The sequence below is a fragment of the Hemitrygon akajei genome, chromosome 9, assembly GCF_048418815.1.
Source record: "Hemitrygon akajei chromosome 9, sHemAka1.3, whole genome shotgun sequence".
NCBI lineage: Eukaryota > Metazoa > Chordata > Chondrichthyes > Myliobatiformes > Dasyatidae > Hemitrygon > Hemitrygon akajei.
Window position 1 is genome coordinate 173,044,657 of NC_133132.1, and position 17,168 is coordinate 173,061,824.

The following is a 17,168-nucleotide window of genomic DNA, read 5'->3' on the forward strand; positions in this document are numbered from 1 at the left end:
TGCAGAAGGCAGAGGGTTGTGGTGGAGGGAGTACATTCAGATTGGAGGGTTGTGACTAGTGGTGTCCTACAAGGATCTGTTCTGGGACCTCTACTTTTTGTGATTTTTATTAATGACCTGGATGTGGGGGTAGAAGGGTGGGTTGGCAAGTTTGCAGACGACACAAAGGTTGGTGGTGTTGTGGATAGTGTAGAGGATTGTCAAAGATTGCAGAGAGACATTGATAGGATGCAGAAGTGGGCTGAGAAGTGGCAGATGGAGTTCAACCCAGAGAAGTGTGAGGTGGTACACTTTGGAAGGACAAACTCCAAGGCAGAGTACAAAGTAAATGGCAGGATACTTGGTAGTGTGGAGGAGCAGAGGGATCTGGGGGTACATGTCCATAGATCCCTGAAAGTTGCCTCACAGGTAGATAGGGTAGTTAAGAAAGCTTATGGGGTGTTAGCTTTCATAAGTCGAGGGATAGAGTTTAAGAGTCGCGATGTAATGATGCAGCTGTATAAAACTCTAGTTAGGCCACATTTGGAGTACTGTGTCCAGTTCTGGTCGCCTCACTGGAAAGGGTACAGAGGAGATTTACCAGGATGCTGCCTGGTTTAGAGAGTATGGATTATGATCAGAGATTAAGGGAGCTTTACTCTTTGGAGAGAAGGAGGATGAGAGGAGACATGATAGAGGTGTACAAGATATTAAGAGGAATAGACAGAGTGGACAGCCAGCGCCTCTTCCCCAGGGCACCACTGCTCAGTACAAGAGGACATGGCTTTAAGGTAAGGGGAGAGAAGTTCAAGGGGGATATTAGAGGAAGGTTTTTCACTCAGAGTGTGGTTGGTGCGTGGAATGCACTGCCTGAGTCAGTGTTGGAGGCAGATACACTAGTGAAGTTTAAGACACTACTAGACAGGTATATGGAGGAATTTAAGGTGGGGGGTTATATGGGAGGCAGGGTTTGAGGGTCGGCACAACATTGTGGGCCGAAGGGCCTGTAATGTGCTGTACTATTCTATGTTCTATGAAAGGAAATTACAATGGTATGAGAGAGAAGTTGGTCAAAGTAAATTGGAAGGAGAGGCTGGCAGGGATGACAGCAGAACAGCAATTGTATGAGTTTCTGGGAAAAATGAGGGAGGTGCATGATAGATGTATTCAAAAAATGAAGAAATACTCAAATGGCAAACTCATATAACCTTGATTGTCAAGGGAAGTCAAAGCTAATGTCATAGCAAAAAAGAGTGCATAAAACAATACAAAAATTAGCAGGAAAGAGAATTGGGAAGCTTTGAAAAACCTACAGAGAGCAACTAAAATAATCATTAGGAGGGAAACAATGAAATATGAAAGCAAGCTAGCAAACAATATCAAATTTTTTCCAAGTGTGTAAAAAAAAAAGAGATGAGAGTGGACATAAGACCGTTAGAATATGTGGCTGGAGAAATAATAAGGGGACAAGGAGATGGCAGATGAACTAAATGAATATTTTGCATCAGTCTTCACTGTGGAAGACACTAGCAGTGTGCCAAGTGTTGAAGGGTGTGAGGGAAGAGAAGTGAGTGCAGTTACTATTGCAAGGGAGAAGGTGCTCAAAAAACTGAAAGACCTAAGGATACATAAATCACCCGGACCAAGTGAACAGCAGCCTAGGGTTCTGAAAGAGGTAGCAGTAGAGATTGTGGAGGCACTTGAAATAATCTTTCAAAAAATTTGGAGTCTGGCATGATGCCAGAGGACTGGAAATTGCTAAAGTCACTCCACTCTTTAAGAAAGGAGGAAAGCAGCAGAAAGGAAATTACAGACCAGTTAGTCTGACCTCAGTGGTTGGGAAGATGTTGGAGTCAATTGTTAAGGATGAAGTTGTGGAGTACTTGGTGACACAGGACAAGACAGGACAAAGTCAGCATAGTTTCTTTAAGGGAAAATCTTCCCTGATGAACCTGTTGGAATTCTTTGCGGAGATTACAAGTAGGATAGATAAAGGGGATACAGTGGATATTTTATATCTGGACTTTCAGAAGGCCTTTGACAAGGTACCAAACATGAGGCTGTTTACCAAGTAAAAAGCCCATGGTATTACAGGGAAGTTACTAGCATGGGTAGAGCATTGGCTGATTGGTAGGTGGCAGTGACTGCGAATAAAAGGATCTTTTTCCTTAGTCGTGTTCCTTAGGGGTCGGTATGGGATCGATTCTTTTTGTGCTGTATATAAATGATTTAGATGATGAAATAGATGCCTTTGTTGCCAAGTATGCAGATGATACAAAGATTGGTGGAGGGGCAGGTAGTGTTGGGGAAATAGGCAGGCTGCAGAAGAATTTAGACAGATGAGGAGAAAGGGCAAGAAAGTAGCAAATTAAATGCAATGTTGGAAAATGTATGGCGATGCACTTTGGTAGAAGAAATAAATGTGAAGAAGATTTTCTAAATAAGTAGAAAATCCAAAACCCAGAGATGCAAAGGGACTTGGGAGTCCTTGGGCAGAACACCCTAAAGGTCGCTTGTAGGTTGAGTCAGTGGTGAGGAAGGTAATTGCAATGTTAGCATTCAAGACACTGGTGAGGCCTGACCTTGAGTATTGTGGACAGACTTCAACTCCTCATCTAAGATAAGATGTGCTGGCATCGGAGAGGGGCCCTGAGGCAATTCACAAGGATGATCTCGGGAATGAAAGGATTATCATATGAGGAACGTTTGATAGCTCTGGGTCTATATTTGATGCAACTTAGAAAGATGGGGGGGGGGACCTCATTGAAACCTTTTAGAATGTTGGAAGGACTAGACAGAGTAAATGTGGAAAGGATGTTCCCCATGGTGGCAGCGGTGGGGGTGGTAGGGTCTAGGACAAAAGGGCACAGCCCCAGGGTAGAGGAGCATCTATTTAAAACAGAGATGCAGAGAAATTTCTTCAGCATTTGTGAATTTGTGGAATTTGTTACCACAGGCAGCTGTGGAGGCCAGGTGGCTGGGTATATTGAAGGCAGGAACTGATAGGTTCTTGATTGGACATGGCTCCAAAGGTTATGGGAAGAAGGTCAGAGAGAAGGCCAGGGATTTGGGCTGAGGAGGGGGAAAAAGGATCAGCCATGAACGAATGGTGGAGCTGACGTAATGGGCCAAATGGCCTAATTCTGCTGCTCTGTCTTATGGTCTTATATACAGTACATTGAAACATCCAGTGAAATGTGTTATTTGCATTAACAACAAACACAGTTTATGGATGTGCTGAGGGCAGCCCGTAACTGTCACCATGCTTGCAACACCAACATAGCATGTTCATTATGTTCAACAGAACAACGTACAGATCACATACAAGAAGACACTTCCACTTCCTACTCCACTACCTCCCGCTAGGGGCACCAACCCTCGTCCTCGGGGCCTGATGACCACGGGGATCGCTGATCTTCATCCTCAGTATTGCCAGCCTGACCTCTATCCTCGGGTCACTGGATTCTGACAGCTGGACATGGAGTCTGGCGTCGGGCCACTATCATACCGCTGGACCTCCAAATGAATAATCTGCATTTCATTTTCAAACAAGGGAAAACACATACAAGATGTTCTCAGGTCAGGCAGCATCTGTGGAGGGGAATGAACAATCAAGGTAAAACCATATTTAATGGACATCCATTGTTGCCCTGAGATGGTGATTATATTGCCACCTCATCGAAGTTTCTTCAGATTGATATCTGCTTCTGCCAAAAAATATCCAGATCAAAACAGAATCAATTTCTGCTTCTAACATCACCCTGAAGCTACAAGAGTCATAGAGTACTACAGCACTGAAATAGATCCTTCAGTCCATCTAGTCCATGCCAAAATGTTATTCTACCTAGTTCTATTGATCTGCACCTGGATCATATCCCTTCATATCCTTATGAGAATAGGTTGACTGAATTCGGCTTTTTCTCCTGGGAGTGACGGAGGATGAGAGGTGACCTGATAGAGGTGTATAAGATGATGAGAGGCATTGATCATGTGGATAATCAGAGGCATTTTCCCGGGGCTGAAGTGGCTAGCATGAGAGGGCACAGTTTTAAGGTGCTTGGAAGAGGGTACAGAAGAGATGTCAGGGGTAAGTTTTTTACAGAGAGTGGTGAGTGCATGGAATGGGCTGCCAGCGACAGTGGTGGAGGTGGATACGATAGAGTCTTTTAAGAGAATCCTGGACAGGTACATGAAGCTTATTAAAATAGAGGGCTATAGGTAAAGCCTAGGTAGTTCTAAGGTAGAGACATGTTCGGTACAGCTTTATGGGCTGACGGACCTGTATTGTGCTGTATGTTTTCTATGTTTCTATTACTCCTCCCATGCAAGTACCTAGCCAAATTTCTCTTGAATGTTGAAATCAAACCCACTCTGTCCACTGACAGCTCGTTCCACACTCTCACAACCCTCTGATGAAGAAGTTTCCCCCCTCAGCTTCCCCTTAAATATGTCACCTTTCACCCTTAACTTAGTGGTTAGGACAACACCATTACAACTTAGGGTGTTGGAGTTCAATTCCGGCAGCCTCTTATGTCCGCCTCGCAGTATATGGAAGTTTTCTCCACATGCTCCAGTTCCCTCCCACAGTCCAAAGATGTACCAGGTAGGTTAATTGGTCATAGCCTATTGTCCTGTGATTAGGTTAGAGCTAAACCAGGGTTACTAGCTAGTGCAGCTCACAGAGCCAGATATTCTGCCCTGTATCTCTAAATAAATAGAAAGATAGGGCACAATGGAGACCCACATCCTTTGGTTGTAGTTTCACCCAGCCTCAGTAAAAAAGCCTGCTTGGATTTATCCTGCCTGTACCCCTCATTAAATACATGTGTTAGTAAGGAAGAGAGACCTCTAGATGATTATTAGATTATTATGATCTCATATTGTAATGCAATATTTAGATTTTATCACAAGCCTTTGTAAATTTGCTGTCATTTGTAGTACTGATGTGTATTGCTTCAAATAGATTGCCTACTGTCAGGTGCCATGGTAACATAGCAGTTAGCACGATGCTATTACGGTTTGAAGCATTGGAGGTTGGAGTTCAATTCTGATGCTCTCTGGAAGAAGTTTGTACGTACTGTCCTGTGAGCATGTGAGTTTCCTCCGGGTGCTCCGGTTTCCTTTCATAGCCTAAAGATGTTCTGGTTAGTAGATTAACTGATCATTGTAAATTGTCCTGTGACTAGGCTAGTGTTAAATTGGTGGGTGGTCAGCTGGTTGGGCTGGAAGGGCCAGTTCTGCACTGTATCTCCAAGTAAAAATAAAATAAATATTAAATAATTTTCAATTCCTCAGATCAGAAGCATGCTCTTGCTCCTCATGACTAATAGAAACTCAATTGTTAAGTTATCTCCCTTCACTCTGATATTACACATGCGTGAAGCGATGAATCAGTGAATCACAAGTGGGCAGTGTTCCTCAGTAACTTTCGGCTCATCGATGCATTGTACACATATTCATTCATGTTATGCCATGCTTATCAGAGCAAGCTTTGAATTCACCTTGTGTACAGACATTCCTGTGCCTGCAACACTTTATGGGCATATAATCAATCTAATTAACTATTTGACGTATTTATATTTATTGTGTTTTTATGATTGCATTCTTTATCTTATTACATTTTTTTTGTGCTGCATCCTATCCAGAGTAAAAATTATTTTGTTCTCCTTTATGCTTGTGTACTAGAAATTACATTAAACAATCTTGAATTTTGAATTCAACGCTCTGTAAGTTGCTCCCGATTCCAGCATCTGCAGTCTGAAAGTGCTGTGCATTCTGAATTCTGTTTTAATGACAGGGTCTCGTAAAGTGGAATACAAGGGAAACATCTGGCATGAAACGTGCTTTGTTTGTGAACGCTGCCGGCAGCCAATAGGAACCAGGACTTTTATCACGAAGGAAAATAATAGCTACTGTGTATCCTGCTACGAGAAGCAGTTTGCTCACTCCTGCTCGTCCTGCAAGAAGGTACACAGTTCTGTAAACTGTGATCATTACATTCTTTTTAATCTGAGGATGTCATTGAACAGAGATGTGGAGGATTTTCTTTAACCAGAGGGCGGTGAATCTGTGGAATTCATTGCCACAGACAGCCACAGAGGCCAAGTCTTCAGGTATATTGAAAGTGAAGATTGATAGGTTCTTGATTAGTATGGATGTCAAGGCCAGAAAGTGGGAGATTGGGGTTGAGAGAGATAATAAATCACCCATCATAGACGGGTGGAACAGACTCGATGGGCTGATTGACCTACTGTACCTTATGGCGGACTGTTTATTCCCCACTATACATACTGCCTGATGTACTGAGTTACTCGAGAATTTTGTTTGTGTTGTCCAAGATTTTCAGCGTCTGCAGAATCTCTTGTGTTCACTATTTAAGGGAGGAAAGGCAGAGGGATCATTAACATTCATTAGGTTTCATAAAAAGTGTCTTCATTTAATATGACATTCAAAAATAAACTTCTGATTATGCACAGTTCAATCAGAATAGCATTCGGGGGAGGCTATCATTTTCCAATTTACACTCTGGACTAAGCTTGAGCAAGATGTCCTGCAACCCAGAGAGGAACAAATTGCCGATTGTTGCTATGCATACACCGTGTCACTGGAGCAGATCCCACCATGCCATGGAAACAGGTCTTTAAAAATAAAAGGACGACTTATGAAAACTTCCCATAAAGTATTAACACATTCTAAACTCACTCACAACTTTTTTAGGTACAGGAGTGTGGTCTTTGGCTGCTATAGCCAATCTACTTCAAAGTTCAACATGTTGTGCATTCAGAGATGCTCTTCTGCACACCACTGTTATAATGGTGGTTATTTGGGTTATTGTTCCTTCCATAGAACATTACAGCACAGAAACAGGCCTTTTGGCCCTTCTTGGCTGTGCCGAACCATTTTTCTGCCTAGTCCCACTGACCTGCACCTGGGCCATATCCCTCCAAACCCCTCTCACCCATGTACCTGCCTAAGTTTTTCTTAAATGTCAAAAGTGAGCCTGCATTCGCCACTTCATCTGGCAGTACATTCCACACTCCCACTGCTCTCTGCATGAAGAAGCCCCCCCCCCCATGTTCCATTTAACCTTTTCCGCCTTCACCCTTAACCCATGACCTCTGGTTTTTTTCTCCCCTAGCCTCAGTGGAAAAAGCCTGCTTGCATTCACTCTATCTATACCCGTCATTATTTTATACACCTCTATCAAATCCTGTCAGCTTGAATGTCTGGCCATTCTCCTCTGACCTCTCACATTAACAAGGCACTTTCACCCACAGAACTGCCACTCACTGGATGTTTTTTTGTTTTTCACATCATTCTTTGAAAGCTCTAAAGACGGTTGTGTATGAAAATCCCAAGAAATCAGCAGTTTCCGAAATTGTCAAAATAACCCCGTCTGGCACAAACGATCATTCCACAGTCAAAGTTGCCTAGATCCCATTTCTTCCCGATTCTGATGTTTTGTCTGAACCTCTTGACCATGTCTGCACACCTCTATGCATTGAGTTGCTGCCGTATGACTGACTGATTAGAAATTTGCATGAATGAGCAGGTGTACAGTGTATGTAATGCAGTGGCCACTGAGTTCAGCTTTGTGTTCATGTGTGTCCTTCAGCCAATAATGACTGGAGGTGTGAGTTACCGTGACCGCCCATGGCACAGGGAATGCTTGTTGTGTACTGGATGCAAAATGCAGCTGACAGGGCATCACTTCACCTCGAGGGACGACTTCCCTTATTGCCTGGATTGCTTCACCATGCTCTACACCAAGAAGTGTGTTGCCTGTTCCCAAGCAATCGCTGGTGAGTAAGAGTGTGATTCTATGAATATAAAATATGTACAAAATTATTATATTGAGTATGTAAGCAAAAACTGCTACGTGACGACATGGTGGTCCCTCAGAACGGGACTAAAATAACACCGTAAGACATGATAGATAGATAGATAGATACTTTATTCATCCCCATGGGGAAATACAACTTTTTTTCCAATGTCCCATACACTTGTTGTAGCAAAACTAATTACATACAATACTTAACTCAGTAAAAAAAATATGATATGCATCTAAATCACTATCTCAAAAAGCATTAATAATAGCTTTTAAAAAGTTCTTAAGTCCTGGCGGTAGAATTGTAAAGCCTAATGGCATTGGGGAGTACTGACCTCTTCATCCTGTCTGAGGAGCATTGCATTGATAGTAACCTGTCGCTGAAACTGCTTCTCTGTCTCTGGATGGTGCTATGTCTGTCATAGAGGTCATTCAGCCCATTGAGTTATTTCTGTCATTCCATCATGGTTGATTTATTATCCCTCTCAACCCCATTCTCCAGCCTTTTCCCTTTAACCTTCGATGCCCTGATTCATCAAGAATCTATCAACATCCCCTTTAAATATACCCAATGAATTGGTCTGCACAACCACCTGTGGCAATGAATTCCACCGATTCACCATCCTCTGGCTAAAGAAATTCCTCCTCATCTCCATGCTCAAAGGATAATCTTGTATTTTGAAGTTGTGCCTTCTGGCTCTAGACACCCCCCCCCCCCGCCCCTCCAACTACAGGAAACATCCTCTCCATATCAGAATCAGGTTTATTATCACTGGCATGTGATGTGAAATTTGTTAACTTAGCAGCAACAGTTCAATGCCATACATAACCTAGCAGAGAAAAAAATAATAAATAAAATAAAACATAATAATAAATAAGCAAGTAAATCAATTACGTATATTGAATAGATTCTTAAAAATATGCAAAAACAGAAATACTGTATATTTTTTTAAAAAGTGAGGTAGTGTCCAAAGCTTCAAAGTCCATTTAGGAATTGGATGACAGAGGGGAAGAAGATGTTCCTGAATCACTGAGTGTGTGTCCTCAGGCTTCTGTACCTCCTACCTGATGGTAACAGTGAGAAAAGGGCATGCCCTGGGTGCTGGAGGTCTTTAATAATGGACGCTGCCTTTCTGAGACACAGCTCCATAAAGAGTTCCTGGGTACTTTGTAGGCTAGTGCCCAAGATGGAGTTACAACTGTCTGCAACTTCTTTCAGTCCTGTGCAGTATCCCCTCCATGCCAGACAGTGATGCAGCCTGTCAGAATGCTCTCCACAGTACAACTATAGAAGTTTTTGAGTGTATTTGCTGACGTGCCAAATCTCTTCAAACTCCTAATGAAGTATAACCGCTGTCTTGCCTTCTTTATAAATACATCAATATGTTGGGACCAGGTTAGATTCTTAGAGATCTTGACATCAAAAAACCTGAAACTGCTCACTCTCTCCACTTCTGATCCCTCTATGAGGATTGGTACCTATTCCTTCATCTTACCCTTCCTGAAGTCCACAATCAGCTCTTTCGTCTTACTGACGCTGAGTGCCAGGTTGTTGCTGTGGCACCACTCCACTAGTTGGCATATCTCACTCCTGTACACCCTCTCATCTCCATCTGAGATTCTACCAACAATGGTTGTATCGTCAGCAAATTTATAGATGGTATTTGAACTATGCCTAGCCACACAGTCATGTGTATATAGAGAGTAGAGCAGTTGGCTAAGCACACACCCCTGAGGTGTGCCACTCTATCTCAGTCCTTCAATATTTAATAGGTATCAATAAGATCACCCTCATTTTTTTAAACTCCAGGTGTGCACAGACCCAGAGCCATCAAACACTCCTTACACATTAACTCTTTCATTCTCATTCTTGTGAAATTCCTCTGGACCCTCTTCAATGTCAGCGCTTATCAGATAAGGGGCACAAAACTACTCATAGGATCAGAGAACACTATAGAACAGAAACAGGACCTTCAGCCCATCTAGTCCATGCCAATCCACTTAAACTGCCTAGTGCCATCAGCCTGCATCTGGACCATAGCCCTCCATACTTCTCCTATCCATGTACCTATTCAAACTTTGCTTAAATGTTGAAATTGAACCCACATCCACCACTTGTGCTGGCAGTTCATTCCACACTCTCATCACCTTCAGTGAAGAAGTTTCCCCTCATGTTCCTCTAAAACATTTCACCTTTCACCCTTAACCCATGACCTCGGGTTGTAGTCCCACCCAACCTCAGTGGAAAAACCTTCCTTGTATTCATCCTATCTATACCCCTCATAATTTTGTATTTCTCTATCAAATCTCCCATCTGTCTTCTACTTTCTAGGGAATAAATTTCTCACCTATTCTGTCTTTTTATATTACTCAGATCCTCCAGTTCTGGCAACATCTTTGTAAATTTTCTCTGTACTCTTTCAAACTCATTTACAGCTTTTTTGTATGTAGGTAACCAAAACTGCACACAATACTCCAAATTAGGCCTCACCAATGTCTCGTTCAACTTCAGTATGACATCCCGTCTCTTGTACTCAGTAGTTTGATTTATGAAGGCCAACGTGCCAAAGCTTCCTCAACAACCCTATGTACCTGTGACGCCACTTTCACGGAATTACAGATCTGCATTCCCAGATGCCTTTGTTCTACAATGCTCCTCAATGTCCTACTGCTCACTGTGTAAGACCTACTCTGGTTGTTCCTCCTAAAGTGCAACACCTCACACTTGTCTGCATTAAATTCCATCTGCCATTTTCCAGCTGATGCCGATCCCTCTGCAAGACACTACACTCCCAGATAATTATCTGCAAATTTGCTGATCCACTTACCACATTATCATCCAAATCCAGATATAGATGACAAAGAACAAAGAACCTAACATTGATCCCTGAAGCGCACCATTAATCACAAGCCTCCAATCAGAGAGACAACCCTCTACTCCCATTCTCTGACTTCTCCCACAAAGCCAACATCTAATCCAATTTACTACCTAACCTTGAATGCCAAGTGACAGAGCCTTCTTGACCATCCTCCCATACAGGACCTTGTCAAATGCCTTGCTAAGCTCCATGTTGATAATATCTACTGTCTTGCCTACATCATCTTTCCTGGTAATATCCTCAAAAAACTCTATAAGATTAGTTCAAAATGACCTACCATGCTCAAAGCTATGCTGACTATCCTGAATCAATCCCTGTTTATCCAAATACACATACGTCCAGTCCCTTAGAATGCCTTCCAATTACTTTTCCATTATTGATGTCAGGCTCACTGGCCTATCATTTTCTGGTTTATATTTAGAGCCTTAAATAGTACTTATGGAGAATTAGTTATCCTCCAATCCTCTGCTACTTCACCTGTCGCTATGGATGAATTAAACACAGTATCTCTGCTAGGGCCCCTGCAATTTCTGCACTTGCTTCCCACAGGATCCGAGGGAACACCTGTCAAACCCTGGGGATTCGGTTCAAGAAACCAAAGACCTCTTCCTCTGTAATCTGTATATGGTCCATGACCTACAAGAGAAAACCTGCAGATGTGTGTGTGTTGCATGGTCCAGGACCTTGCTGTTGCTTCACCTCACTTCTATAGACTCTGTATCCATCTCCTGAGTAAATGCAGATGCAAAAGTCCATATGAGATCTCTCCCATCTCTCTTGGCTCCATGCATAGATTACCATTCTGGTCTTCCACAGGACCAATTTGTCCCTTGTAACCTTTTGCTCTGAACACATCTGTAGAATCCCTTGGGATTCTCCTTCGCCTTGTCTGCTCGAGCATCCTCATGCTTTCTGTTAGCCTTCCTGATTTATTTCTTCAGTGTTCTCTTGCATTTTTATACTGCATAAGCACCTCATTTGTTCCTATCTGCATATACCTACTATGCACCTCCTTTTTTTTCTTAACCAGGGGTTCAATATCTCTCGAAAAGCAAGGTTCACTAAAACTACTATCCCTGCCTTTTATTCTGATGGGCACATACAAGCTTTGTACTCTAAAAATTTCATTTTTAAAGGCCTCCCACTTACCAAGTACACCTTTGCCAAAAAAGCAACCTGCCCAGTCCACCCTTGCCAGGTTCTTAATGATACCATCAAAATTGGCCTTTCTCCAGTTTGCAATCTCAACCCACAGACCAGATTTTCCATATTTACTTTGAAACTAATGCCATTGTGGTCAATGGATACAAAGTGTTTCCCTACACAAGCTTCTGTCACCTGCTCTGTCTCATTCCTTAACAGCAGATCCAGCTTTGCACACTCTCTCATTCGGACTTCTACATGCCGATTAAGGAAGCTTCCCTGAACGCATTTGACAAACTCTATCCCATCTAGTCCCAGTCAATATGTAGAAAATTAAAATTAGCTACTATAACAACCTATGTCTCTTACAACAGTCTACCTGTGATCTCTCGACAAATTTGTTTCTCTAAATCCCATGGACCATTGGGTGGCCTACAATATAGCCCCATTAATGTGTTCATACCTTTCTTATTACAAACAGGAGAACATTAGCAGATGCTGTGTGTGTGAAACCTTTCTTATTTCTCAGTTCTACCTATAAGCCCTCAGTTTCTCCAGTCTGTCCTGACTGAGCACTGCCGTGATATTTTACTTACTTTTACTTTACTTTATTGTCACCAAACAATTGATACTAGAGCATAAATCATCACAGCAATACTTGATTCTGCGCTTCGCGCTCCCTGGAGTACAAATCGAAGCAAATATAATAAAAATTTAAATTATAAATCATAATTAGAGAATAGAAAAGGGAAAGTAAGGTAGTGCAAGTCAGGTCCAGATATTTGGAAGGTACGGCCCAGATCCAGGTCAGGATCCGTTCAGCAGTCCTATCACAGTTGGAAAGAAGCTGTTCCAAAATCTGGCCGAACGAATCTTCAAGCTCCTGAACCTTCTCCCGGAGGGAAGTGGGACAAAATGTGTGTTGGCTGGGTGGGTCTTGTCCTTGATTATCCTGGTAGCACTGCTCCGACAGCGTGCGGTGTAAAGAGAGTCCAAGGATGGAAGATTGGTTTGTGTGATATGCTGGGCAATGTTTAATGTCTTCTGCAGCTTTTCCCGGACTAGCAATGCCACCACCCCCACCTCATTAATCCCTGCAGCTCTGTCACATCTAAAACAAAGGAACCCTGGAATATTGAGCTGCCAGTCCTGTTCCTCCTACAACCAAGTCTCACTAATGGCCACAACATCATAATTCCAGGTGTTGATCCACACCCTGAGCTCATCTGCCTTTCCTACAATACTTCTTGCATTGAAATATACATAGCTCAAAACATTAGGCGCATCACGCTCAACCTTTTGATTCCTGACTTAGTCTGAAGGCTTAACAATACCTGTCTCCACAACCTCTCCACTAACTGTTCCGACATTGTTCCCATCTCCCGCAATGCTAGTTTAACTTCTCCACCCCTCCTCCCCCCCCACCCTGGGCAGCATTAACAAACCTTCCCACTAGGATATCAGTCCCCCTCCAGTTCAGGTGCAAATTGTCCCTTCTATCCAGGTCCCACCTTCCCTAGAAGAGAGCCCAATGATCCAAAAATCTTATTCCCTCCCTTCTACATGAACTCCTTAGCCACGTATTAATCTGTATAATCTTCCTAGTTCTGGCCTCACTAGCATGTGACACAGGTAGCAATCCTGAGATCACAACCCTGGAGGTCCTGCCCTTCAACTTAGCACCAAACTCCCTGAACTTGCTATGCAGAACCTTGTTACTCGTCCTACCCATGTCACTGGTTTTGACATGAACCACGACTTCTGGCTGTTCACCCTCCCATTTAAGAATGCTGAGGACTCGATCTGGGATACCCCAGTCCCTGGTACACAGGAGGCAACATACCATATTGGAATCTCGTTCTCACCCACAAAACCTCATGTTCATTCCCCTAACTAAAGGATCACCACAGCTCACTTCCTCTGCCCCTTCGCTTCAGACGAAGTCACAGAGTCAGACTCAGTGCCAGAGACCTGATGCTGAAGATGTTTGCTGTGAAATTTGTTTCTGTGTGGCAGCAGTACAGTGTAAAACATAAAACCATTACTGTAAGTTACACAAAAATAACTAGTGTAAAAGGGGAATAGTGAGGTAGTGTGTTTCTAAAATGTTCTAGCCCCTGCACTTTTTATTCTGGCTTCTTCCCCCTTCCTTTCCAGACATGATAAAAGGTTTCGACTGTTTATTCCTCTCCGTAGATGCTGCCTGTCCTGCTGAGTTCCTCCAGCATTTTGTGTGTGTTTATTAAACAAAAATCAGATTTGCAATCTCATGAACATGCCAAAATGAGAATATTTCCTGTGTTCTTGCCTTTGCAGGTCTTGGAACCTCAAAGTATATCTCATTTGAGGACCGCCAATGGCACAATGACTGCTTCAAATGCAAGAACTGTGCCAGTTCCTTGGTTTGCTCTGGATTTCTCTCAAAACATGGTGAAATCTTTTGTCCTGAATGTGGTCGAGACGTTTAGATTGAAAATTAAAATTGTGCCTGGCATTGTGGTATATTTCTAATGTTAAGCCTACACTTAGTGGCCACTTTATTAGATACAGATGTGGAACCCGATGTGGTCTTCTGCTGTAGCCCATCCACTTCAAAGTTCACTGTAAGTTCCAGTGTTATACTCAGTAGCCACTTTATTGGATACCTCCTGTGCCTAATAAACTGGCCACTGAGTGCACATTCGTGGTCTTCTGCTGTAGTCAAGGTTGGACACGTTGTGCATTCAGAGATGTGCTTCTGCCCGCCACTGTTGTAACGTGTGGTTATTTGAGTCACTGTCACCTTCCTGTCAGTCTGAACCAGTCTGGCCATTCTCCTATGACCTCTCTCATTAACAGGACATTTCTACCCACAGAACTGCCTCTCACTGGATATTTTTGTTTTTCACACCTTACTCTGTAAACCCCAGAGACTGTTGTGTGTGAAAATCCCAGGACATCAGAAGTTTCTCAGATACTCAAAAAAGCCCAAGCAGTACTAACAATCATTTCACACTGACTTAGATCACATTTCCTCCCCATTCTGATGTTTAGTCTGAATACCAACTGATCCTCTTGACCATGCCTGCATGCTCTTATGCATTGAATTGCTGCCACATGATTTATGTCAGCAAGCAAGTGTACAGTGTGTCTAACAAACTGGCCACTGAGTGTATATATGCAGACATTTGAACAAAGTAAGCACTCAGATACAACTTAGATTCTATATTAACCTCTGTTTAGTTGTAGCTCTCGTGTATTTATCAACATCAAAATAACCACTCTTCAGTGTATGCATTTACTTCCTACTGCTTCATTATAAAAGCTTTCAATCTAGTGGATATAATAGTAATCAAAGAACATTCTATTGAGCAAATAACATGGGGAAATTGGCACCATCACACCAGAAATGAATTAATAAGAAAATTAATAGGAGACCTAAAGGATCACAATTAGCATGAAAGTAATTGTGTAACAAGATGGATTGCAGCAATACTAGCTCCGAAGACTGAGATTACACTTGAACAATTTCAATTACAATTGATTGAAATTGCCTGTGAAATCAATTTTGCAACTTAGATTAAATAAGCTTTCTTTGTCGCATGTACATGAAACATGCATCATTTACAATGGGGCAGCCAAAGTGCCAGCTTCTGGTACCAACGTCCACAATGTAATAACCCTAACTTGTACACTTTTGCAATGTAAAAGAGATCCAGAGCGAATTTCTCTGTGAAGACTGTATTTCTATTAGGACCATAAAATATAGAAGCAGAATAAGGCCATTTGGCCCATTGAGTTTGCTCTGTCTTTTCATGATGGCTGATCCATTTCGCTCTCAGCCCTAATCTCCTGCCCTCTCCTCCATCTATTCATGCATTGACTAATCAAGAAACTATCAATCTCTGCCTTAAATACATCCAATGACTTGGCCTCCACAGCCACCAGTGGCAATGAATTCCACAGATTCACCCCTCTCTGGCTAAGGCAATTCCTCCTCATCGCCTTTCGAAATGAACATCCTTCTATTCTGAGGCTGTGTTGTCTGGTCTTAGGCTACCCTACCATTGGAAACATCCTGTCCACATCCACTCTCTCGAGGCCTTTGAATGTTCAATAGGTTTCAGTGAAATCCATCCCCCTCCATTCTTCTGAATTCCAGTGAGTACAGGTCCAGAGCCATCAAAAGCTCCTAATATGATATGCCTTTCAATCCCAGAATCATTTTCATAAACACCCTTTGAACCCTCTCCAATGTCAGTACATCCTTTCTTAGATAAGGAGCCCAAACTGGTCACAATACTCAAGTGAGGCCTCCCCAGTGCATTATAAAGCCACAACATTACATTCTTGCTCTATATTCTAGTCCTCTTGAAATGAATGCTAACATTGCATTTGCCTTTCTCACCAGACTTAACTTGCAAATTAACTTTTAGGAAATCCTGCAGAAGGAATCCCAAGTCCCTTTGCACCTCAGTTTTATTGTATTTGCCCTTCATTTAGAAAACAGTCAGCCCTTTCATTTCTTCTACCAAAGTGCATGAACATACACTTCCCAATACTATTCCATCTGTCACTTCTTTTCCCATTCTCTTAATTTATCTATCCTTCTGTAGCCTCTTTACTGCCTCCAAACTACCTGCCCTTCCACCTGTCTTTGTATCATCCACAAACTTGACCATAAGCCTTTAATTCCATCATCCAGATCATTGACACATAATGTAAAAGCAAGTGGCTCCAGGACCGACCGCTGTGGAACACTACTAGTCAGCAGCAACCAAATAGAAAGAGCCCCTTTATTCCCACTCTTTGTCTCCTGCCAATCAGCCAATGCTCTACCCATGCTAGAATCATTCCTGTAATACCATAGGCTCTTAACTTGTTAAGCAGCCTCATGTGCAGCAACTTGTCACAGGCCTTCTGAAGATCCAAGCACAAAATATCCACCAATCCTCCTTCACCTTTCCTGCTTGTTATTTCTTCAAGATTTGTCAGGCAAGACTTTCCCTTAAGGAAACCATGCCTATTGGTTCCTTCCTTTCTATCTATTGGGCGGGGGGGAGGGTGAGGGGTCTATTAGAGTAGGTTTTTTTCTTGATTGGGCAGTTCTTTTGATGGATTTCTCTTTCGTAAATGCGTCACTACTTCTGGTTGTACTCACGCTTTTTGGTTTAATCTGTACTTGCGTAGCATTTCTTTTATATAATATTAAACTCAATTTTAAACATGGACGTTAATAAAATTAATATAATATCTTGGAAACAATCATCCCATTAAGCGTAAAAAGATTTTTAAGAAATTAAAAACACTTAATGCTGATATTATTTTTGCGCAAGAAAATCATATACGAAAACAGGATG

General features: G+C 42.3%; 1 protein-coding gene across 5 annotated transcripts in view; it reads left to right on the top strand.

Annotated features, from left to right (window-relative positions):
- The window catches only part of LOC140733761 (four and a half LIM domains protein 2-like), a 55,790-nt gene extending 38,977 nt beyond the window's left edge, over positions 1-16,813 (top strand). For 4 of the 5 annotated variants that reach the window (XM_073057504.1, XM_073057503.1, XM_073057506.1 and 1 more), the window contains 3 exons: positions 5,777-5,946; positions 7,595-7,781; positions 14,146-16,813. In XM_073057504.1, coding sequence (XP_072913605.1) covers positions 5,777-5,946; positions 7,595-7,781; positions 14,146-14,297 — 509 coding nt within the window. In that variant the 3' untranslated portion in view covers positions 14,298-16,813. The remainder of the gene's footprint in view (positions 1-5,776; positions 5,947-7,594; positions 7,782-14,145) is intronic. The other variant, XM_073057507.1, reaches the window with a different exon arrangement.
- Positions 16,814-17,168: the final 355 nt, after the last annotated feature.